Source organism: Pseudorca crassidens, chromosome 3, assembly GCF_039906515.1.
Source record: "Pseudorca crassidens isolate mPseCra1 chromosome 3, mPseCra1.hap1, whole genome shotgun sequence".
NCBI lineage: Eukaryota > Metazoa > Chordata > Mammalia > Artiodactyla > Delphinidae > Pseudorca > Pseudorca crassidens.
The window spans coordinates 32825074-32849226 of record NC_090298.1 but is presented as its reverse complement, the minus strand read 5'-3'; the positions used below and the strand labels follow the sequence as shown (position 1 = coordinate 32849226).

The 24153-nt window shown below is 38.3% G+C and overlaps 1 protein-coding gene across 2 annotated transcripts in view; it reads left to right on the top strand.

Annotated features, from left to right (window-relative positions):
* The window catches only part of C9 (complement C9), a 49458-nt gene that overhangs the window by 18636 nt on the left and 6669 nt on the right, over positions 1-24153 (top strand). For both annotated transcript variants that reach the window (XM_067730570.1, XM_067730569.1), the window contains exons 5-9: positions 2824-2962; positions 12278-12547; positions 16941-17181; positions 19938-20063; positions 22202-22380. In XM_067730570.1, coding sequence (XP_067586671.1) covers positions 2824-2962; positions 12278-12547; positions 16941-17181; positions 19938-20063; positions 22202-22380 — 955 coding nt within the window. The remainder of the gene's footprint in view (positions 1-2823; positions 2963-12277; positions 12548-16940; positions 17182-19937; positions 20064-22201; positions 22381-24153) is intronic.

Genomic DNA, 24153 nt, shown 5'->3' with positions numbered 1-24153 from the left:
ACATTGCTGCGACAAAAGTCTTTCTATTCTTATCTACTTATTTATGTGAGTTAAATTTCTCAGCATTTACCTCTATAAAAATGGAAAGTAGAAATAAAATTGGTACTCAGCCCTATCTTTTTCTAGCAATAAGTAATATTCACCCATGGGTACAGTAGCTAATCAATTAATAAAAAGGAAGCCCCATTCATTTCATTGAGAGATAACTATCCAATAAAATTTTACTTAGATTTATTAACTATTTTTAAATTTTAATATACTGAAATATACTACTAATAATGGTAAATCAAATCCAGAAGAATTTTTTAAATACTTAGACCTTATGGTCAAAGGATATTTAATGTTTTAAAATTTTCAATTAATACCTTTTTCACACAGAAAAGTGTGAAAAAGTGATCAATTAAAACTTCCAAGCATAAAACTACATTACATTAGGTTAAAATTCTGGAGCAGAAATGGAATACAAATATAGATTCAAGCATAAAAGGGGGATAAGGGCATATGGGATATCTCCCTATCGTCCACTCATCTTGCCATGAATCTTAAAACTGCTCTAAGAAATAAGGTCTATTTTTAAAAGAAGAAAGAATCCAAAGGAATACCATAAAACATCCAACTGTTAAAGAAATATAAACATTGTAGTCACTTGATACCCATCATCACTATAGAATTTATATTCCATTGGATTTATTTTTAAGAGGCAAAATAATTATATTTTAAAGCATAAATATTTACAGCTTGCTGAGAAGTTATATCCTTTGCAACTACTTAAACTTAAGAGGGAACATTTTAGATGTCCGACTAAAACTGTTTAAGGAGGCATAGTTTATCAACATTTTTAATAGATTAGACATGCAGAAAAATCTGAAGACCGTTACCCAAAAACATGCCGTATACATTTCCACCTGCAGAATTTTGCACCCTCGTTCCTTCTGCCCTTCAGGCCCCATCCTTCAAAACCCAAATCAAAACCTACTCCTTCTAAAACCCTTTTGATGACCCTGCCATGGGGACCTCTTCCTCTTGGGAACATTGTACATCACTTACCTGTACTATTCATTTGGCACATGTATATTCGTCCTTGGACTACTGTTTGAAATTGGTAATTATATCCAACCCCTTACCTTGAATATAATTTTAATGAGATCAAGGACTGTATTAACTGTCTTAACATTACCCACTGTTTATTACAAACACTACACTATCCGTAGATATAGTACTCTTAAGAATTCATCACCACTATAAGCAAGGATGAATGTCCTTATTCACTGAACACGAAGAGGTGCAGCGTCTCCGTTAATGAGATATATGGAAGACAAGTTCACTACAAAATAAAGAAAATGTACTTGAGGTCTTGTTTAAGAAACCAACACAGATCATTTGTTTCCAGTATTCTATGTCTTTGTATTGAAACCTTAGTAATATTTTTTAAACTATTGCTCACATGTCTGTAGATGCAGGGATGGGTGAAAAATTAAAGCCAAAATTTTAATCTCCCATCCAGGATAAGAGATTTAAGAAAGTAAACTAGATATATAGTGTTTCTTTTTTCCTCTCTTTTTTATTCGAGTGACTAGGTCTAATTTTTGGCCCTTTATTAGAAATTAGGGCCATAGCGTTTTTCATGAAAAGTATTTTTGGGAGAGCAAAAAAGTGAGAACGAGTTAATTCTAACTATACAGTCAGCCTTGAGAAAGGTATTCCTGAATCAGTTCCTTAACTTGCCTTTCATTCAAGTTGAGCTATAATGTTCATTTTCTGTGTAGATTCAAAGTTTATTAAGAATGTGCTGTTTATATAAAGATGTTTTTTAACTAACCAACTGGCAATAGGATACTCATCCACTTATTTTCCTTGCATTAGCAATGGGTTTGCAGTAAGTCATCCACACTCTTTGACAAATTGCTCTTGAAACCAACAACCGGCTTTGTAATCCAGCTCATTGGAGTTAGGGATGTGGTCCAGAACAATGGAAGACTTTATGCTTTTGTGCCAAGCTAAGTTATAGATGTGAGGAGCAAACCTCCATTTGGCCCTCCTGCCCTGGGGCCATTTATTCCAGATACAGTCTAGACAGCAATGACTATTTCTCCAATTAGTACTTCACAAAGAATGAACTGCTTCTTTTGCATACATTGGTTTTTGGCCTACGAATCAAAGTAAATACTTTTTGGGCTAAACAAGATTCCTATTTCTGAATTAAAGCTTGCCAAATGAAAATATTGTGCTGGGAGAAAAAAGTAGAACATTTGAGAATGCCTTGCTGGATGATGACATTTTAGTGTTCCTCTTGCAAGTATAATAGGAGGAAAATAAGCCTGGAGGGAACAAGGTTCTTGACAATCAATGAGACAGCTGGAGGGAAAGGTTTAAGTTTAAAGAGAATGGAGAGAGAAAGAGCCCCAACGTTGATTCACAGATTAAAAATTATATGCATAAGTTATTCTGCCCCCATGAGATGCTCTGTTCTCAAATAATGTAAAGCGGTGGTATTAGCTCACCAAGGGAGGCTAGCTAAGGGTTACATCAGTGGAGTTCCACTCTTGAAGCCAGATGGACCCTTGCTTCCTACTTACTGCATTTCTTTCATGGTGCTCAACGGTGCCCTAGTTGCCTAGAAGAGTTTATAAGACCTTCTTAATATGTACTTCCCGCCCAGGACACAGAGCAGAGGTGACCAGGCTCTTGCTTCTATTCCTGATTATATCCCATCATCACATGGGTGATGGGGACATGAGCTGAAGCTCTCTTCCCCCAGTGACTGAGGGCTGCCTCGCGTTAGCTCCTGGTGTCTCCACGCCTACTGTTACTCTGTTCACTCAGGATCAACGTCTTAGGGATGGATCCCCTCACCACCCCTTTCAACAACGAGTACTACAACGGACTCTGTGACCGAGTTTGGGATGGCAACAGCTTGACGTACTACCGCAGACCCTGGAACGTGGCTTCCCTGGCCTATGAAGTAAGTATCCTCAGAAGAAAACACATTGTTCAGCTTTAGCTGAAAAATTGTTTCCATAAGTTTCCTACTGAAAAATATGAAAACTTCAGTAGAATGAAAATTTAATGTGAACTGACTTAAAGAAGAGGAAATGTAGCTTGGGTCTCTTTAGAAAATATGCAATAGGGCTTCCCTGGTGGAGCAGTGGTTGAGAGTCCGCCTGCCAATGCAGGCGACACGGGTTCATGCCCCGGTCTGGGAAGATCCCACATGCTGCGGAACGGCTGGGCCCGTGAGCCATGGCCGCTGAGCCTGCGCGTCTGGAGCCTGTGCTCCACAACGGGAGAGGCCGCCACAGTGAGAGGCCCGTGTACAGCAAAAAAAAATATATATATATACATATATATAGTCTACAATCAATCTTCAGTAACATGCACGCAGTGATAGAGTTTTGGGAAATACTTAAATTCTGTAAAAAGAATCATCTAAGGTTCTGATGAAACTAAAAATTAAATGAGTGCTGATTTAAGGACAGTGTACACTGCTTCTATGCTGTTGAGGCTCGGTTTTCACTAACCTACCAATGAAAAACCATCTGTACACTTGTTTTCCTTCACTAGTCCCCCCTGTAAAACCTGCTTGACTAGTGTGAGTGGCTGTAGTCACTCACCTCAAACCCCTCCAGTTCTGGTGAAGCTGTTTCTTAAAGTGATTTTTACTCTACAAAATGCTACCTCAAACCTACCACCTTTCTACAAGTCACCTAAATTCTCTAGAGCCATCCACAAACTCTACCTCCTCATCCAAAGGATTAATATTCATCACCTTTAGAGATATTTGGGGGGCTCCTTTATTCAGTCATTCCAATGTCCTTCATTATCATTGACACTCCCACCAGTTTGAAAAACATATATACTTTTCAATAATTGTAGCTAATATTCCTTTTATCTCTAACAATGTTGTAAGTCAAGTCCTACCCATTGCAGCCTGAAGTGATCATGCTCTCCCATGAATGCTAACGACTTAATGTCCCTACTTATTTGACTGGCATCTTTTTTCACATATGACCACATTGTCATATTTTTGGTGCCTGTAAGTCCAGAATAAAATCAGTTTCTCACAAATCGCAGGGAATAGTTTGGAGTATTGATCTTTCCCATCATGCTAGGTTAACCTTCTTTAAGTATATGTCTCGAGGGGAAGATTATCATCTTTCTAAGAAGAATTATACATGTTCTACTTTCTTCAAAAGAGTATGCCAAAGATAAGAGAACCTCTGTCACTTCTGATGCAAGAAGGGTTATTGTTGTGTTGTTTTATTTTTTTAGTTCTCAGGTCTGTGCTGTGCAGCCTTCCTGTCTTTGTCACTGTCACCAGCCTCCTAGCTTCTCTGTAGGGTTAGTAACGGGTGTGAACCAAGAAGTGAGGGCTGGGGGCTTGCCTGGGACTGGTCTTGAAGTTGCATTGGGAGAGTAAGCATGCTGTTTTCCCTTATCTACAACCCTGGAAACAGATGTACTTCCACATTCAGAGGGTTTGGATCTTACAAAGGTGATGTGGTGCTTACCCTGTATATCACTTACACCCCAGGCGGAGTTGGGAGCAGTATCTTACGATCAAACACATTAATGTCTGTGGCAAAATTAACCCATGTTCACACAAAGTGGAAGAAATGAAGACGATAACTTTTTATCAGTTCAGATCAGACGAAGGCCTTCAAATGAGCTTTGGCATCACGCTTAGAAAAAAACCGACAGGGATTATGGACCTGAGTATTAATTTGGTGCCACCTGAGAAAGAGCGCTGATGGAGTTGGCTGGGGGCTTGTTAAAGTCCCCAGATCACACCCTTGGTGCTAGTAATACTGATGCTCCCCTTATTCTAATCTGTTATGGTCTTGGAAAATGAAGAGCTGAACATAAAAGAACGTGCGTGAGCTTCTCGAGTGGGCATCTCGATTTTGACTCCTTAGAGAGGGCTACTTTCTGAACTTTCTAATATTCAATGACATACTTGACCTACTTTTTCGTGTATGTTATTATTATAGTGCCTGAAGGCAAAGAATGCATATTTTTCTTCCTTCTAGCTATTACCAATACTCAATATATGTATAGGGTAGGTGCTCAACATTTTACTGGATGAATTAATTTTTTAAATCTTGTTTTAGTTACTTATTGGCAATAACTTACTGTCTTTCAGTTTTTGAAAGAATTCTACGGACCTATCATTCCATGGGGAATATCCCTTGATAATGACACCTTACTCTGATACATTCACACTCCCTCAGTGCCTCTTGTTTCAAATGCGGCTCTGGCTCTAGAACACACTGCATAGGTTAGAATCCCAACTCTGCCCCAAACAGGAGTGAGATCTGGGCAAATTATTTATCCTCATCATGCCTCAGTTTCCTCATCTGTAAAACAGAAATAATAGTGCCTACCTTGTAAAGATAAATGAGTCTATGTATGTGAAACATTCAGAAAGTTATTGGCACTAGCAAACACTCAATAAATATTTGCTGTTCTTCACAGGGAACTCTCCTTAATGCTCTGTGGTGACCTAAATGGGAAGGAAATCCAAAAAAGGGGGGATATATTTATACATATAGCTGATTCACTTTGCTGCACAGCAGAAACCAGCACAACATTGTAAAGCAACTGTATGCCAATAAAAAAAATATATTTTCTATTCTTTTTTAGAATATAAGAACACTTAGCTATGGTAAAAGACTTAGCTATGGTTAAATACATAATTAGTGGTTACATTCTAGGTGAAAGTTTACTGGCTGCTTTGTAAGTACTTTGTAAGTAATGATCAAGAACAACTGAAGCTTGCAATTATGGGGGAAAAAAGTGATGATTACATCTAGGAATTAGTTCCTTTTCACTTGTTTTTCTTTAGTCTTCTCTGCTTTTGTTGTTGAAAGTAACAACTTGTAAATCAGGTTTCAGGTTTTCATTATAATTCTCTTTAAATCTGGATCTCCGTGACAATGTAAGATTTTGTAAGTCAACAAAGGTTTGTAAAATGCACCTGGATTATAATCATCCTTTCCACCCCAAATCCTAACAAAATCCTGAAGAACTTTTTTTTTTTAAAAGGGCTTCAAATGCTTGGCTTGTTTATTTATTTATTTATTTTTGGCTGTGTTGGGTCTTCATTTCTGTGCGAGGGCTTTCTCTAGTTGTGGCAAGTGGGGGCCCCTCTTCATCGCGGTGCGCAGGCCTCTCATTATCGCGGCCTCTCGTTGCAGAGCACAGGCTCCAGACGCACAGGCTCAGTAGTTGTGGCTCATGGGCCTAGTTGCTCCGCGGCACGTGGGATCTTCCCAGACCAGGCCTCGAACCCGTGTCCCCTGCATTGGCAGGCGGACTCTCAACCACTGCGCCACCAGGGAAGCCCCCTGAATAACTTCTATATCATGTGAATTGCCAATAATTTCTTGCTATCTCTTAACTTCCTATATCTGTCCCACTCGAGTCACTCACATCTCCAGCCACATCCTTAACCTTGTGTTCACCAGAACTACGCTGCCTCTGAAATCTGTTGCTTAAATTTGGTGACGTCTCCCTGCAGCCTGCAGGATAATAATCAATCCCCTTGGCACGGGGACAAAGGTCATTCCTGATCTGGTTTTTGATTGCCACGTTACTCTCAGCTGTCTTCTCTGAATCCTCCATTACATGCCTTTTCTGCAAATTAATGCAATAGCCTTTGCTTTCCTTTCTGTTCTGGTCTTTGTTTTGCTGTATCATATATACCCTTAGTTGAATTTCTAGTCATTTTATTTACCATATAGTCCTGAGAAACTAACATTGTAAAGCAGGCTAAACAAATGATTGTTGAATTAATAAATAAATGCATTCAGTATATTGACACTCTTCTTTCAAAAAGCAAATGCTTTTTTTTTTTTAAGGAAGGGAAGAACCCATATTCAAGAAAACATATAATTGGAATCGTCATTAAAGTTGACAGCAACTGAAAACAGAGGCTTACTAAACATTTCAACTACTCTTTCTACTGTTAGCTTGAGCCCATTTAGAAAACCTGGGGCTGTACAGATAAAATTTATTATATACACAGTGATTTATTTATTACATAATTTACATTTACATACATGTACATTTACATGTAAATTTACATTTACATTATTACATATTTATTACATATTACAAGGAATAAATAATACTGTGCCTATAGAAACTGCTATCTTGAAAGGAACTACAGCCTACAATGAACTTATATGAGGTCAAATTTGGAGTCATAGGCAGGGGTCAATTATGAAGGTGCTCGTACACCATACTAAGTAACTTGGGCATAATCCTGAGCATGGTAATGGAGCCACTGAGGAGAGCAATGTGGTCATAGTTTCATTTTAAATCTTTGTGTTTTGTGGAGATGAATTTTAAGGAGACAGTACCAGAGATAATAACAGAAGGAAGCTATTTTATGGTCCAAGAAGGAGATGATGAAAAACTGAACTGTGTCTATAATAGTAGAGGCTGAGAGGAAGAGATGAGATCCAGCTCAGTTTTGAGAACTAAGAGTTCAGTACAGAATTGGAGATAGTGGAGCATATGGTCAAGTGCCCAGTTCTGAATAAAATTCCCTGGATTTGAATTCTGATAAGTTCCTTCACTTACCATCCATATGACTTCCAGGCAACTTATTTATCTTTCCTGAACCTCAGTTTCTTATCATAAAGTGGTATAATAACAGGATATACTTCGTAGGAATTTGGAAAGGTTAAATGTGTTAATAAGTGCAAAGTGCTTAGAAGAGTGTCTAACACAAAATAAACCCACAATAGATGAAAAGTATGGAGACCCCCAGTGGATGATAGGCCATCAAAGAAGACCTGAGAAGTGCGTGTGTGTGTGTGGTGTGTGGTGTGTGGTATGTGTGTGTGTGGTGTGTGTGTGTGTGTGTGTGTGTGTGTGCGTGTATGTTGGAAGGGGGAGTAGGGGATCTACCAAAAGAAGAGTTAAATCCAAGAAAAAGATAATGATTGACATCTGGATGGAGTTATCTTGCTAAGAGTAGATTATATGAATGTGAGGATGGAGCCTGAATTGGAGGCAGAGATTTAAGTGCCATCAGCATAGAGAGGATCACTGAAGTCTTGACAGTGCTTGAGATCATCCAGGAGGTGTACAATGAGAGAAAAGAACATAGAGAATGGAGTCCTAAAACACACCAATATTGAAGATCTAGGCAGAGAAGATGATCTCTTGAAGATAATTGTATTCATTATCTGTTGCTAAATTTCAAAATACCCCCAAATTTAACGGCTAAAAGTTTAGGAATGTGGGTGTGGCTTGGCTAGGTACTTTAGCTGAGGATGACTCATAAGGTTGCAAGCAATCTGCTCTTTCCTGGTTCCTTCTCTCAATCAGTGAGAGATGGCTTTAATAATAATAGTAAATAGTATTTGGTTTTATCCTTTATTTGTACATACAAAATCTTAGTGGCGTCTTTAACAGTTTTCTCCTTACCTTTTATTCCCGCTTGCTCTCCAAGCCTCCTCAATTTGAACTTTGGAATGTGTGTTGAGGTGTTCTATCTCCTCCACTCCCAGTGCCAGAGTAATGTTTATTTCTTTTCAAGAAGCATTAGCTGATAAACCTTTAAACAGGATAGATTTCACTAACTCCTATAATATGCCTGGCCTCCTGGAAGATGTAAGCACCCTTGCCCCTCTCTCTGATTTCTGCTTCTCCAACATCTGTTTATTTGGTTCTCGTAAAGAAACTTGTTTCCATCCGTGTGTCTTCCTACTTTCTATAATCTTGCTTCTTGACCTCTCTTCAAAGACTTTTGCTCTTCTCTTCAAAACGATTCTACATATTTGTCCACCTCTGAATGCCTATCATTCAGCTCAGACTTCTTTTTGATGGATGGATTTTTGGCTTTTCAATCCAGCTCTTGTCTTTAGGTTTTCTGGGGTGACCCCACCCTCACTGTTTCAGACTCTACTCACTACTACCATCCTAGCATTAGTGAAAGAGGACCATTCAACAACGTTCTAATTGACACCCTGACCAACATTCCCTTATACCTGCAAGCAATCCTTCACACTGCTAAGTTGATCCCTGCCCAGTGCCAGTTCCTTTCTAACCAGTTCAGGTATAAGTGCAAGAGCCTACAAATTACGCCACTCCTATCCTGCAACAAATTAGAAGCCAGTGAGCTAAGAACACCTTAGCCTTCTAGAAGAGTGAGGGAGACGTGGTTTCCTGGTGCCATTTTGCTCAGCCTTGGCACTTGTCATCATGGAAGACTGAGTGGGATTGTCTTCATTTGCTTCTACTAGTCTTAGATTTCAAGGCAATAGAAATCTTATTCATTTTTCTTTCTTTTTTTTTTAATTGAAGTATAGTTGATTTACAATGTTGTGTTAGTTTCTGGTGTACAGCATACTGAATCACCTTTATATATATATATATATATATATATTTTTTTTTTTTTTTTTTTTTCCAAGGCCATGTTCAGGGCAACATTTTCCATGAATCCTTTCTTCATTTTACCACTTAGAACTTGTCAAGCCCTCTTTGGCAGTATAGCATAAGAATGAACAGCTCTACCCTGGAATCAAACTTCCTGGGTTTCATTGCTGGCTGGGCCACTTCCTAGCTGTATGATTGTATGATCTTGGACAAATTTTTTAACCTATGTTTTCTTATCTGTAAAATGGGGATAATTATAGAAATTACCTTAAAGGTAGGAAGATAAATATTTATTCTACATAAATCACTTTGAACAGCTGCTGCCACAGAGTAAGCACTCAATACATATGAGTTACTATTGTTAGCTGTATTGGATCTGCATATTAAATTTAATACGTCTTTATTATAATCTACTTTTTGTCAGGCACTTTACTAAGTGGTGAGGCTATGGAGGCATGTGGGTAAGATGGATGTGGTCCGTGACTTCTTGGAGTTTACCATCTGAAGGTCTATTAAATAAGCCGTTATAGGGCTTCCCTGGTGGCGCAGTGGTTGAGAGTCCGCCTGCTGATGCAGGGGACACGGGTTCGTGCCCCGGTCCGGGAAGATCCCGCATGCCGCGGAGCGGCTGGGCCCGTGAGCCATGGAGGCTGAGCCTGCGCGTCCAGAGCCTGTGCTCCGCAATGGGAGAGGCCACAGCGGTGAGAGGCCCGCGTACTGCAAAAAAAAAAAAAAAAGCCATTATAAAAGGGAAGCATTTTTCATTTTGTTTTATTTTAAAAGAAGAGCCATGAGAGCTTATAGGAAACAGATTTGTTAGTCTGTGGGATCAGTAAAGGTCTCCCTAAAGAAGTGATGATTAAGCTGAGACTTGAAATAGAAGTAGGGATTCACCAGGCCAGGGGTATATAGTATGTGTGTGTGAGTGTGTATAATGTCTGTGTTATGAGAGGATGGGGGAGGCTGGAGGATTAAGGAACATTCCAGAAAGTAAACGCAGCATAAGAGAGCCCTGTGGTGGGACGAAGCATAGGCTATGGAAATAGAAAGGAGGCCAGAGGGCTGGAGTACAGTCAGGGAGAGATTAACTTGGAATAAGTCTAGTTTAGACTTTATCTTAAAGGCAGTGGGAAGGTGGAAAGATTTTAAACAGGGAAGTGACATGGTTAGGCTACTCTTCCCTTTGCATTGAGCATTTTTCCCAGCGTGCCTTTCTTTAACGAAAATTATATACGTTTTAGTCTTTCCCATTAGATGGTGACTTTAGGTTTCTTGTCTTAGTCTGTTTGGGTCGCTATAACGAAATACCAGAGACCAGGTAGCTTAGAGACAACTGAAATTTATTGCTCACAGTTCTGGAGGCTGGGCGTCTCAGATCAGAGCACTAGCAGGGTCGGGTGAGGGCCCTCTTCTGGGTTACAGACTTCTCGTTGTATCCTCACATGGTTGGCAGGGACTAGGGAGCTCTGTGGGGTCACTTTTATAAAAGCACGAATCTCTTCAAGAAGGCTCCTCCCAAAGGTCCCATCTCCTAATACCATCCCACTGGGCGTTAGGATTTTAACATATGGATTTAAGGGGAGACATAAACATTCAGACCACAGCATTCCTCGTGCAGAACAGTCACCCAGTGCATGCTACTGAGTTCAGTCTGTGCCACTGACTGAAGAGATGAGTGTCTCTTTCCGGACAAGAGTTGCAGCCTGTTACAGAGGACCTCTGGAAAGAGAGTTTGTTGAGATTTACAGCCCTCCCGTTGATGCCTGACAATAACCAAGTTGGCAAAAAAAGTTTTTATTTGTTTCTTTCTTTGTTTTATTGAAGTATAGCTGATTTACAATGTTGTGTTAGTTTCTGGCATACAGGAAGGTGATTCAGTTTTATTCTTTTTCAATTCTTTTCCATTATAGGCTGTTACAAGATATTAAATATAGTTCCCTGTGCTATACAGTAATACCTCGTTGATTATCTATTTTACGTATAGTAGTGTGTATCTGTTAATCCCAAGTTCCTCATTTATCCCTCCCCCCTCCTTTCCTCTTTGGTAACTATAAGTTTGTTTTCTATGTCTGTGAGTCTGTTTCTGTTTTGTAAATAAGTTCATTTGTTTTAATTGAAAGTTTTAATTTTTAACTAGATTACTTAGTTTTTCTATGCAAAAATGAATGTGGTAAATAAATAAATAAAGTCCAAACCACATAAAAGATGATGCAAGAAAAAGCAAGCCTGCTGTCACTCCAGGTATCCATTTACTCACAGTTCCCCTTACCCAGGGCTATCACTCCATGATTTGTCTATTTTTCCGGTAATTTTCTATGCACATAAAGGCTTTTTTTTTTTTCTTTTTTTTTAAAATAGGCAGTAGAGTGTAAACGTTAAGAGGCAGTTCAGGGCTCAAGTCCTGGCCTTTCTACTTATATTAATTAACATGTACAAAATGCTCAAAACAGTGCCTGGTCCACAAGGCTTCAGGAAGGCTTAGCTTTATCATTTCTTTCCTTCTTTTTCTACACAGATGGGAGTATATGGTGCATCTGATCTGTTATGCAACTTGCTTTTTAATTATTAATATATTAACTCTTGAAAGCTTGCTATGTTCTAAGTCCTTCATATGCTTTTTTTCATTGACTCCTTATAACAACCTTTGGTCCAGGCATGGTGAGTATCCCGATTTTACACACTAGAAATCAGACTGGGCACAGAGAGGTTATCGTGTAATATTCTCAAAGTCATCAGATCTGTATTTGAACCCTCTCAGTCTCACTTTCTTGCCGTGGCTCAACTTCTTTGTTCTACTCCCTTTCAAATAAGTTGCCTGATTTTTGTCTTCTCCTGTTTATTTTGGGGTTTTTTTGTATGTTTTCAAAAACACTTTGCTATTCTCTTTTAGACCAAAGCCGACAAAAATTTCAGAACTGAATATTATGATGAACAGATGCGAGTATTCACAAGTATCATCCAAGAGAAGAAATCAAGTTTTAATGCAGATTTATCTCTAAAATACACACCTCGTGAAGCAATTGGACAGCTTGAAAGTACAGATTCAAAACCTTCTGGCAAAAAACACTTTCCACGTCTTTCAAATGCCCAGGGTACCTTTCGATTTACATATGCCTCAAATGAATCTTACAAACAGTTGTTGTCATATTCTTCGAAGAAGGTAAGACCAAACATTTAATATAGAGAATATAATGGAATATTTTTCAAACTAACCAAATGTCCTCTTTTAAGTTTAATCGTTTAGAGCAGATAGAGCGCATAAGAGAAAGAAAAATAGTACTCAACAAATCCTCAAATGTGTAGGTAGTTTGAAGGCCCAGAAGAAGAATGCTAACTGGAGAAAAATCTCTTCAGTATAGCAGTAATAAGTGGGTGAGATGTTTGTGGCTGTCAACAGAACAAGCATATTAAGAGTTCAGAGCATACTTTTTAGGACTTCCCTGGTGGTCCAGTGGTTAAGACTTCGTGCTTCCACTGCAGAGGGCACGGGTTTGATCCCTGGCCAGGGAACTAAGATCCCACATGCCGCGTGGCACAGCCAAAAAAAAAAAAGGGAATTCAGAGCATGCTGTTTGACTGAGATTGTGGTGATAGACTGTTTAATTTATATTCTCTTCAGAAGTACAATGAAAAATCATACTAAGGAATTTTGGTAATTCACTGTAATGTCTTAGAATGATGGCTATTTACTTACTGTAAAGTGTATTTCTAGAGTAACGATGCCATGAAATCGTACGCATTGCATATGAAATTGGTCTGCTTACTTTGTAATCATACCTTTAATTTGAGACTTTGAAAATGTGTTTGTTTTTTAATATTTAAGCCAGATTTAGAAGTTTGTTTCATTGCCTTTGGAATAAATATAGAATATATTTTCTGTAGTCAGTATGATGCTGGTAAAATGCTCACTCTTTCTTCTCTAATAATACAGTCACCTATTTAGACACCCTTCTTCCACTTAAAAAATAATACTCATTCACTCTTAGTACTTATACTATGCCTAATTGTATAATGGGTTGATCAATACATTGCCTCTATATCCACATGCACACTCACCCAAAGGGTGCAGTTGGAAAATCTTTTAAGTCATTCAACAAATATTTAATTGTGGACTTACTCTGTGGCCAGGCACTGTTCCACGTGCTTAAAATACATTTGTGAACCAAACTCATAAAGAGTCTTCTCATGGAGCTGAAAGTTTAGCAGGGGGAGATAGACAGAAACAAACATAACAGTAAAAAAGGAAGCTATATAGTATTTAGAAAATGATAGATGCTATAGAATACAATGAAATGTAGAGTAGCATAATGGCAATCAGGACTCCTGGGCAGATGGCAGTGTTAAAAAAGCAGCTTAGGGTAGGCTTCACTGAGGAGATGAGCTCTGAATAAAGATTTGAAGGAGAGGAAATAGTCAAATAGTTATATTTGGGATGATATATCTGGCAGAAGGATCTATTAAAGACAAGTCCCTAGGATGGGAACATACCTGCCCATTGGGCCAAAGTGAACAGAAGGAGAAAAGGTTAGAGAGGTTACCTTGAATCAGATCATAAAGGGCCTCACAGCCTGTTCTAAGAGTTTGGTTTTTTCAGTGAGTGACATGAGGGACCATTGGAATGTTTTGAATAGAAGGTTGACATATTCTAATATATCTTCAGTGATTACTCTGGGTACTGTTGAGAAGAGATTATGAAAGTTACGAGCAAAAGGAAGAAGGTTTGTTAAAACTGTTGCAAGAATCCAGGTGAGAGATGATGACAGTTCAGAAAGGACAGTTGTAGAGTCAAACATGATTCTACAAACGCCAAAGTTTTTGGCCTGAGCAACTGGAAAGATGGAGTTGCTATCAACTGAGATGGAGAAAATTTCAGGTAGAGAAGGTTTGGAGAAAAAGACCAGTAGTTAAGTTTTAGTTAGATTAAGTTTGAGATGTCTATTAGACATTCCACTGGAGATATCAAATAGGAAGTTGATGTTATGAGTCTGGAATTTGAGAAAGAGGTCTGGGATTAAGCTCTAAGTTTCAGAGTTGTTAATATATAGAAGGTGCTTAAAGTCATAGGCTTTGGTGAGACCACTAATGAAGTTAGTGTGGATAGAAAAGAGAAGATCAAAGACTAAACTCAGGGAACTTCAATAGAAAGAGGTCTGAAGAAAGAGGAGTGAAGGAAAGCAAGATGTGGCCAGTGTAATGCTGTAGAACCTTGCTACTCAAAGTGCGGTCCATGGACCAGCAGCAACAACATCACTGGGAAGTTAGGATCTCAGACCCTACCCCAGACCTACTGAATTAGAATTGTTTTTAACAAGATTCTCTAGGTGATTTGTTCACACTGTACATTTTGAGAAGAACTACCCTAGATAACAAAAAGTAAATAAATTCTATCGAAGAGAAAAGAGTGATGAACTGTGTCAAATGTGCTAATATGTGAAAGATGAGGACTAAGAAGCACTGGCTTTAGCATTGTGAAGGTCACTGGTGACCTTCAGAAGAGGTTTTGAACAAAAGAGAAGTTTTGTTGGAGTAGTGAGGGCAGCAGCATGACTGGGTTAGATTTAAGAGAAACTGGGAAGAGAGGAATTGGAAAGAGCTAGTACAGAAAACTCTTTAAAGGAATTTCGCTTCTAATGAGGGTGAAGAAATGAGTGGCAAATGGCTGAACAAGTAAGGCCAAGAGATTATTTTTATTCCTTTAAGATGGAAGAAACAAGAGTATATCTGGCTGGGAATAATCTAAGATCTACCTCTAAAATAAGTTGAGTCAAAGAACACAATGTCTTTCTGACAAGATACACCTAATTTTAGCAAAAACGAGAGGGATTCCAAATATGTTTTGTGCATCTTTGAGGTTGCATTAAGAATTATTATGCAAGTCATCAGGTGGAGAACATATATATATGGAGTAAGTTTCCTTAAGATTTTTGTTAGATACTGAATCAGCCAAAATCACCTAAAGTTAAGTCACGCAGTGTGGACAATTGTGCTTCTAAAACATAAAAAGTTTGGTGTGATGTTTGTATACACCAAGATGTACCTTTAAAAAAATAATAAAACGTATTAAACTCCTATGCAATCAACACGTGCTAACCACAACTACAGCAGGAGAACTTCAAAAGAACCTTCCACAAAATCATGGATGTCAGTTGTAGTTTAGTTTTGGCCAGGACAGTCTATAGCATTAAATCACATAGTTCTTTGTGACCGCCCCAGTTTTCCTTTGGAAATTTAAGCCATCATCCCTGGGAACATTAACTGCTGAGGTGTTTAGATTGGCTTGAAAGCCACAGCTTAAAATATTATCTGTCCCTCCTGTTATCAAAAACTGAGAGGACTTAGTAGAAGGCACAGAGAGACCTGAGACCTAGATTTTTGGGACAAATCTCTGCCACAGACTCTGTGTGATTTGGGGCAAATAATTTGATACCTTTGTATCAGAGTTTCCTCATGTGTAAAATAAAATTGGGCTTCATATATAGCGTCTACATTTCCTTCCATTGTTAACATTTTTAAGTCAACTTAGGGAGGTGTAATTTGCATACAATAAAATGAAAATATTTTGCGCATTTAGTTCCATGATGAGTTTTGACTATTGTATCCACCTTTGTGACCACCTCCTTAAACAAGATGTAGAATATTTCCATCACCTCAAGAAAATTCCTTCATGCCCTTTGCATCAATCCCCTACTGCCTGAGAGGCAACTACTGACCAGATTTCTCTGACCACAGCTTAGTTTCACCTGTTCTACAACTTCATATAAATAGAATCATACAGTATATACTCTTTGGTGCCTGACTTTTTCGTTCAGTATAATATATATATATTTTTTTTCGGTATGCGGGCCTCTCACTGTTGTGGCCTCTCCCGCTGCGGAGCACAGGCTCTGGACGCGCAGGCTCAGCGGCCATGGCTCACAGGCCCAGCCGCTCCGTGGCATGTGGGATCTTCCCGGACCGGGGCACGAACCCGTGTCCCCTGCATCGGCAGGGGGACTCTCAACCCCTGCGCCACCAGGGAAGCCCTCAGTATAATATTTTTGAGATTTATTTATATTTTTGCCTGTATCAGTAGTTTGTTCCCTTTTATTGCTAACTAGTATTCCTTTGTGTGAATAGACTACAATTTATCTATTAACTCCCCTGTCAGTGGACATTTGTCATTTTCCATTTTAAGCTATTCTGACCAAAGCCACTATAAAAGTCTCATACAGATCTTTTTGTGAACTACTCTTTTACTGATCTTACGTAGAAGTGAAGTTGCTGGCCATTGGGGTAGATGTGTGTTGACTTTTACAAGATACTGCCAAACAGTTCTCCAGAGTGGTTGTACCATTTTACCCTTCCACCAGCACTGTGAGAGAGTTCCAGGTTCTGCACGTCTTCATCAACAGTTTTGATATGATTTTAAGTTTGCCATTCCAAGTGGGTTAAAGCGATATCTTGCGGTCACTGCTAAAAACGTATTGACTATGGAAATTCTAAATTTTGTGATTTTTGAATTCAAAATAATGGTGATAAAACTCATATTTCTTTTCTTCGGCTCTACAACAAAGGAAAAAATATTTCTGCATGTAAAAGGAGCCATACACCTGGGAAGATTTGTGATGAGAACTCGGGACGTCATGCTGGCAACAACTTTCTTGGATTCTATAAAAGCTCTACCAGCTACCTATGAAAAGGGGGAATATTTTGCATTTTTGGAAACCTATGGAACCCACTACAGTAGCTCTGGGACTCTAGGAGGACTCTATGAACTAATATATGTTGTGGATAAAACTTCCATGAAACAGAAAGGTATAGCTAGAAATAGAGTTCTAACTTCCAACATTGTTGTAACCATCAACTATTTCTAGTGTTATCCTCTTCCAATGGTTAAAGGCTTTAGAGTTTTGTAACCTGCTTCTTTGAGAGAACTCTCTCCCTGCCCTTTGGCCTCTAAAATCCTATCAAACAGCAAATTGACTTCCACCTCAAACAAGATGACTTGGCCCTGCACTTCTCAGCAGCACTACTGAGAAATGCACAAAATCGTACTGCAATATAATATTATTTGGTGGTGCTGCTTTTAGTGAAATACTATTTAAAAGGTGAAAAGTACAAAAGACGTCATTTACATAACCTCTTGCTTAATCCATAGACTGGTTCAATTATATGTATGCCAATTATCTTCCAAAGTATTCTTCAGAATTGTAAAGGAAATGTTCTAAATTTTCTCTAAGAGAGGAAGGAAGAAACAATGTTAACAACATGTAAGCCTAAAGCAAAAGTGGAAAATTCGTTTTACCTCATATGATGACAATTCTAACTATGGGGTGGTAGTTGAATTGGGTCCATAAATAGGTTTCTGACCACACTTGAATCATGGAAAAGAGTCTATGATTGATCATCAGTGTCTGCCATATGCACAGGATAGGCCTATGTGCTACAGAATTACCATCCTGACCTAAAGACTTCCTCAAAGCCTTTTAAGAATAAACTAGATGCCAAGTTTCTATGTTAATAAGTTTTAATATTTATTTTGTGATTAATTAAGGCTTAGTTACAGCACTCTTTAAAGAGGTGAAAGATGCCAGCATAGCTCCTCTCTCTGCCCTCAAAGATTTGGGTTGTGTCTCTTAGGGAAGGAAGTGTTGCCAAAAGCACTTCCATGGCTCTTTCTCCTTAGCCTCTGGCTGTGTCAAGCAAAAGATGGGATTCAGCTCTGATCTTAAAGCCTGACACTGTCCCCACTGTGGATAAACCCTTTAAGGATGAAACAAATATGAATGGCCAGAACCAGTTGCTCTTGATGCCTCAGTCTAGTCTTGGGCCGGTAGATGCATTTCCAGGGGGACTAGAGTATGAGGTTTCTTGGTTTATACTGCCTCACAAGGTTATTCCAGTGAGACGGCATAATGGGGTCTCTAGGAGCCCTGCCCAGTAGGCTATATTGATAGATATCACATGGGAGAGGGGCACAAGAGGAATGTGTCTTGAGTAACTTGAAAATCAGAAGAGAAAGGCTCAGCAAGGGTGATCAAAACACAAAGAACTCTTCAGGCTAAGAGTTGCTTTGGTGAAAAAACTCCATGGGTTGAAATCTTTCATCTTGGACAACTCAGAGCTACCTACTTATATCTACTTACCTTCTGGCCTTAGTAGACAAAGATCATTAGGTGGACTCTGGGTCTTTGAAGAGGAAGTCATTCTTCTCACTTCTCTGCTTTGCCACACCCAAGATCCAAGCCACGTCCTGCAGTTTGGGGCATCCAGACTCCGTCTGGTCGTGGAGAGGTCCACAGCTGAGGTAGAGAATCTAAGCTTTAGGGGGTCACTTAGGTATTTTCATCCTCATCTTCGAATCAGAATTCTCATGCTTCTTAGGTTAAGGTTGGAAATCTAGTATTCTGAATTTCTAGCATTATCTTCCATTTTTATCCTCCCTCCTCCTTTACCATGGGAAATTCCACTGGATATTTCTTAAGTTCTCAGTAATTGGGGGTACACAAAAGATACTCGTTGAATGAATGAATGACTAAATGCCTCAGATCTCTACTTCTACATCTCACCATGGGATCCTGGGATTAACTTAACTTCTCCCTTTCCTTTTTCGTAGAGCATTTTGGCTTCCAGGACAAACAACCACGTGTTTGTATACATGTGTGTATGTGTGTGTGTGATCTGAAGTGATAAATAAGAGCAAAAACTGATATGATCAATACGCTCAGACCTGGGAAGTTACTCTTAAAATGAAGAAATAATTTCCTCTTTTAAATCAGGAGAATAGACAATAAATTATATACTTGAGTAAATATTGGGATTTTTCTTCGTTATAACTGGAGCAACCACACACCACAATGAGTCAGCTCCCAAGACCAATGTCTACTAAACAGCATTAGTAGGACCAGAATAAAGTGTCATATATTTAAGCCATCTGCCCAAAGCAACAAACTAGCTACCTCAATGATGAACTGAGTCTTCCAAAGAGGATCAGGAGATGTTGATGCATCCCATGACCAAATTATGAAGTTGATGCAGAGAAGTGCTTAATAGCCAGACAGCTCTTGTTTCTAGTACCTACTTGGCTAATTACTAACTGAGTACCATCAGCAGGTTCCTTAACTGCTTTGTTATTCCTCATGCTCATCTGTAAAATGAGGATAATAATAAAACTTATCTCAGAAAGTCAATAAGAGGATTAAATTAGTTGATTTACACAAGATGCTTAGAATGATGCTGGGCATATAATCATTCAATACATGTTAGATATTGTCTCCCTTTTATGGTATTAGAGGTAAGGATGGACTATAACCACCCTTGTCTGACTCATGTCCCTTTTAACAAGGGGTAAATTTATCGGTCCTTCACCATTAAGTTGACAAGCAAAGTCAAAGGAGACCATTAGATTCTAATATGAGGGCAAAGCAGGGCAGATATAACCTTGCATTTGAGTTCAGTAATAATGTCTAGGAATCCAAGTAAGTATGTTTCTTACAAAATAGCAAAATTGGAATTTATTTATGACGTTGATAGACATAATCTAATAATTTCTAACTAAATATATTAAACAGGTGTTGAACTAAGGGATATACAGAGATGCCTCGGGTTTAATCTGGATTTATCTCTGAATGCTGGAATTGAAATCGCAGGAAATATTAATTCAGACAATTGCTTAAAGAGGAGTGGTGATAAATTTCGTAAGTATGGCCTAACTTACTAGGGTGAAAAGAAGGAGGAAAGGTCAATGAGCACTGCCCTGTCACTATGAGCCTTCTTTGTTGTCTCCCCTCTTTATAAAAAACAACAACAACAAACTGAAAGTGCTTAAAAACTATTTTATCTTTTTTTTTTTCTTTTCTTTTTTTGCCAAGCCACACCAGCTTGTGAGATCTTAGTTCACTGGCCAGGGACTGATCCCAGGCCCTCGGTGGTAAAAGCACAGAGTCCTAACCACTGGACTGCCAGGGAATTCCCAAAAGCTATTTTACCTTCACAGTGGTTCCCAAACCATTATAAACACAAGTAACCTGGGGACATGTATTCAATGGTATCATCATTGTGCAGGTCATGAACTGCACAGCTCTGGGGAATACAACCATTCACACTGTGGTCATTGTAGATTTATATTTTTATCATGGCAATGGTAGAAGCCCGATGGTAGAGAAATATCTTGAGGAAAGTTCTCTTTTTTCCCCCTAATTTTAACAAAGCTTCCAAATGGCCTAGTGGCAGTGCTGTCTGTGTCCATCAAGAAAGGAGAAGGCCAAAGCCATCTCCCTAACTCAATCTTCCACCTGACTCAAAATCCCTAATTCACCTTCACCCAATTGGTCAAAAGGTACAAGCTTCCAGTTATAAGATAAATAAGTACTGGGGATGTAATGTACAACCTGATGACTATAGTTAACACTGCTGTGTGATGTATTTGAAAGCTGCTAAGAGAATAGATCCTAAATGTTCTCATCACAAGGAAAAAATAATTTTTGTAACTATATGAGGTAATATATGTTAACTAAACTTATTGTGATAATCATTTTGCAATATATATGTATGTCAAGTCATCATGCTGTACACCTTAAACTTATACAGTATTGTACGTGATTATATCTCAATAAAACTGGGTGAAAAAAAGAAAATACCTAATCCATCCTTAACAATAAATCAGTGCATAACATTTTTAAAAATATAATTTTTTGATATAAATATTACTTCTGTTGTTAATCATTAGCAGATTTATAAGCATGAGGTAGTGCTGGAGTTCTCAATTTTTACTCTAATCAGAAATACTTGAGAGCATTCTCAGAAATACAAATGCTTGAGACTCACTTAAAGAGTGATTTAAAGAGTCGGCTGACACAGAGCACAGGGAGATCAGCTCAGCGCTTTGTGTCTACCTAGAGGGGTGGGATAGGGAGGTGGGAAGGAGACGCAAGAGGGAGGAGATATGGGGATATATGTATATGTATAGCTGATTCACTTTGTTATAAAGCAGAAATTAACACACCATTGTAAAGCAATTATACTCCAATAAAGATGTAGAAAAAAAAAAAAGGGTCAGCTGATAGTGGAGAAGTAGAAGAGAGGAAAACCTAATATTTTTAAAAGCATACCAGCCACTAACATGTGGCCATGCTTGGAAACTACTGATGAAGTGAAAAGAAAACTGACCTTGCCATCAAATGTCGTAATTTCAAAATTTGGCCATTAAGCTTACTGTGTGACCTTGGGCTAGTCACTCCATCTCTCTGAGGCTCAGTCTTCTCATCTATAGAAATAAGGAAGGATGAACAAAAATCACCTTGAAATTACTTTTTAGTTCAAAAAATTCACAACTCTAAATGATTCACCAAAACTTTTTTAAAGCAGTTTAGTCTGGGAGAGACTGAGGGAGAAATAATGTAAAAATAGGGGTGGAAAGAAATTATGTTTTTTACTTTATTCTTTTTTATACTCTGAAGTTTTTTATAATATTAAAACAGTTTAAAGCAAACTTATACAAAATATAATTACGAAGCTAAGTCTGCAACAACAAATGTATCCATTCAAGAGTCGTGTTCCCATGTGTGCATGTGCTTAGGTGATGAACTTTAAATTATTAGTGTATCTCAAGCGTCATACCATTTATATTTTCTTTAAAAAGATGATTGGAATCTATAATTGACTACTAATAAAAATGACCCTTGGATATTTGGGGTGAAAAAAATTACATAAGTAATATTTATAAATAAAATTCAATAAATGTACTAGACTATACCTTATGAAAGGGGTTCAATAAATGTCTATCAGATATCACAGAACTATACATGCTTCACTTATATCTTCTTTCTCTTCTCAGAAAACATCACGAGTGAAAGCCTCATCGATGATGTTATTTCATTCATAAGAGGAGGAACAAGAAAATATGCAACTGAACTGAAAGAGAAGCTTCTCAGAAGAGCCAGGATGATTAATGTGACTGACTTTGTAAATTGGGCCTCTTCCTTAAACGATGCTCCAGTGCTCATAAATCAAAAAGTAAGAAATATTTATTTTCAAATAGAAGATTTTGTCATTTTCTTCCTAAATGTAATTGCTGGTTCAGATGAACAGTTAACTTCATCTGAAGGAGACGTGAGCATTCAAATGCACTCCCGTCCCATCCCTGAAAGAAGCATGGTGTAGAAGAAAGGCACAGAGGGGGCATCAGACCAACCGGGCTGAGTCTGAGTCTCTGCTCCTCACTAGATGTGTAATATTTTCTGACTTCTGCAACACTGAATTCTCCAGGGCTCCACGTTTATTTGAGGATTTAATGTGATTCCTTGTATAGAGACTATAGCTCAGATTGGTACAAAATAGTTGCACAGAAATTGTTGGTTCCCTTCCTTCTGCCCCAGTTGTCCCTTGCCTTCAGGTGACATCATACCACCACTTCCAACACAGGAGAATTGTATTTTTCAAGGGCCTTTATGAAAGGGAAGTTCATAAGTTCTCAGAAAATAAGACCAAGAGTGAACAGTTCTCATGGTCAGGAAATCCTTTCCTTTTTGTGTCTTGATTATAATAGTCTTCCGTTTATAAACCTTTTGGGACTTTACAGTCTTGGTGCTTATTCCTAAGGGGAAAAAGCTACATTATAATTATAAAGATATAAATGCCAATGTTACTTAGCCTCACCATTCTCTCCCCAAACTAACTATAAAGGCTATGTGTTTTCCTTTATTGCTGTTTTGTTCCTGAAATTATTAGAAAGTATTTTTCCTACTTTCTTCTATAGCTTTCAATTTTCCCTGTATGTTTCACAATTTTCTTCCCTTGGGTCAAATTTATCTTTGATTGCCCCCTACTTCCTTTTGATTAACTTGAGTTATAAACATGTTGACTTTTTTTTTTTTTTTTTGGTCGCACTACACAGCATGCGGGATCTTAGTACCCTGACCAGGGATCAAACCCATGCCCCTGGCAATGGGAGTGTGGAGTCTTAACCACTGGACTGCCAGGGAAGTCCAACATGTTGACATTTTTGATAGGACTAGTTATTAGAGAATTGTGTTACTTCATTCTTCATTATTGTCTTTAAAGAGTGAGTGAAACCACCAAAACTACTTCATTTATGTGAGAGAGAAACTCAGGAAAATTGTAATGTACTCTCCCTTTAGGTTGTGGAAATCTACCCAGTTGTAAATATGCGAGCACATCTGTGAGAGTCTTCACATATTTTGTCCCAAAACTAGGACAAAGAGAGGAAAATAGTTGTCCAAATTAGCATGCCCATATATAAAATTAAAATCAGAAGAGACCCCTTTTATTTTGTCATATTTAAATAATATTTAAATTCATTATCTTGAACTCAGTGAAATAAATCTGTTTCAGAAGATCTTAAATAAAAAAAGAATTGATTCAGGACTCCCTGGCGGTCCAGTTGGTTAAGACTCCACACTTTCACTGCCAAGGGCCTGGGTTCAATCTCTGGTCAGGGAACTAAGATCCCACAAGCTGCATGGCCAAAACAAACAAACAAGAAAAAAATTGATTTAGGTGGATGTTTACATTCAGATGGACACCTAAAGTGTCTTGTCTTCTCATTTCTACAAAGGGAGTTCAACTGTCCTTGTACGGATCCAAGACTGTTCTCTGAGGAGGTCTTAATAAGAGTCCATCATATTCTAGAGCTGACTTTTAAAATCTCAAGTCAATAAAGTATCTGCTGAAGATTTACTACTGGATTTACTAGAACTATTGAAAAACCTTCATCAACTCTGTTGGCACAGTCCTACTGGCTGGATGCAAAATATAGTTTTATCCTAT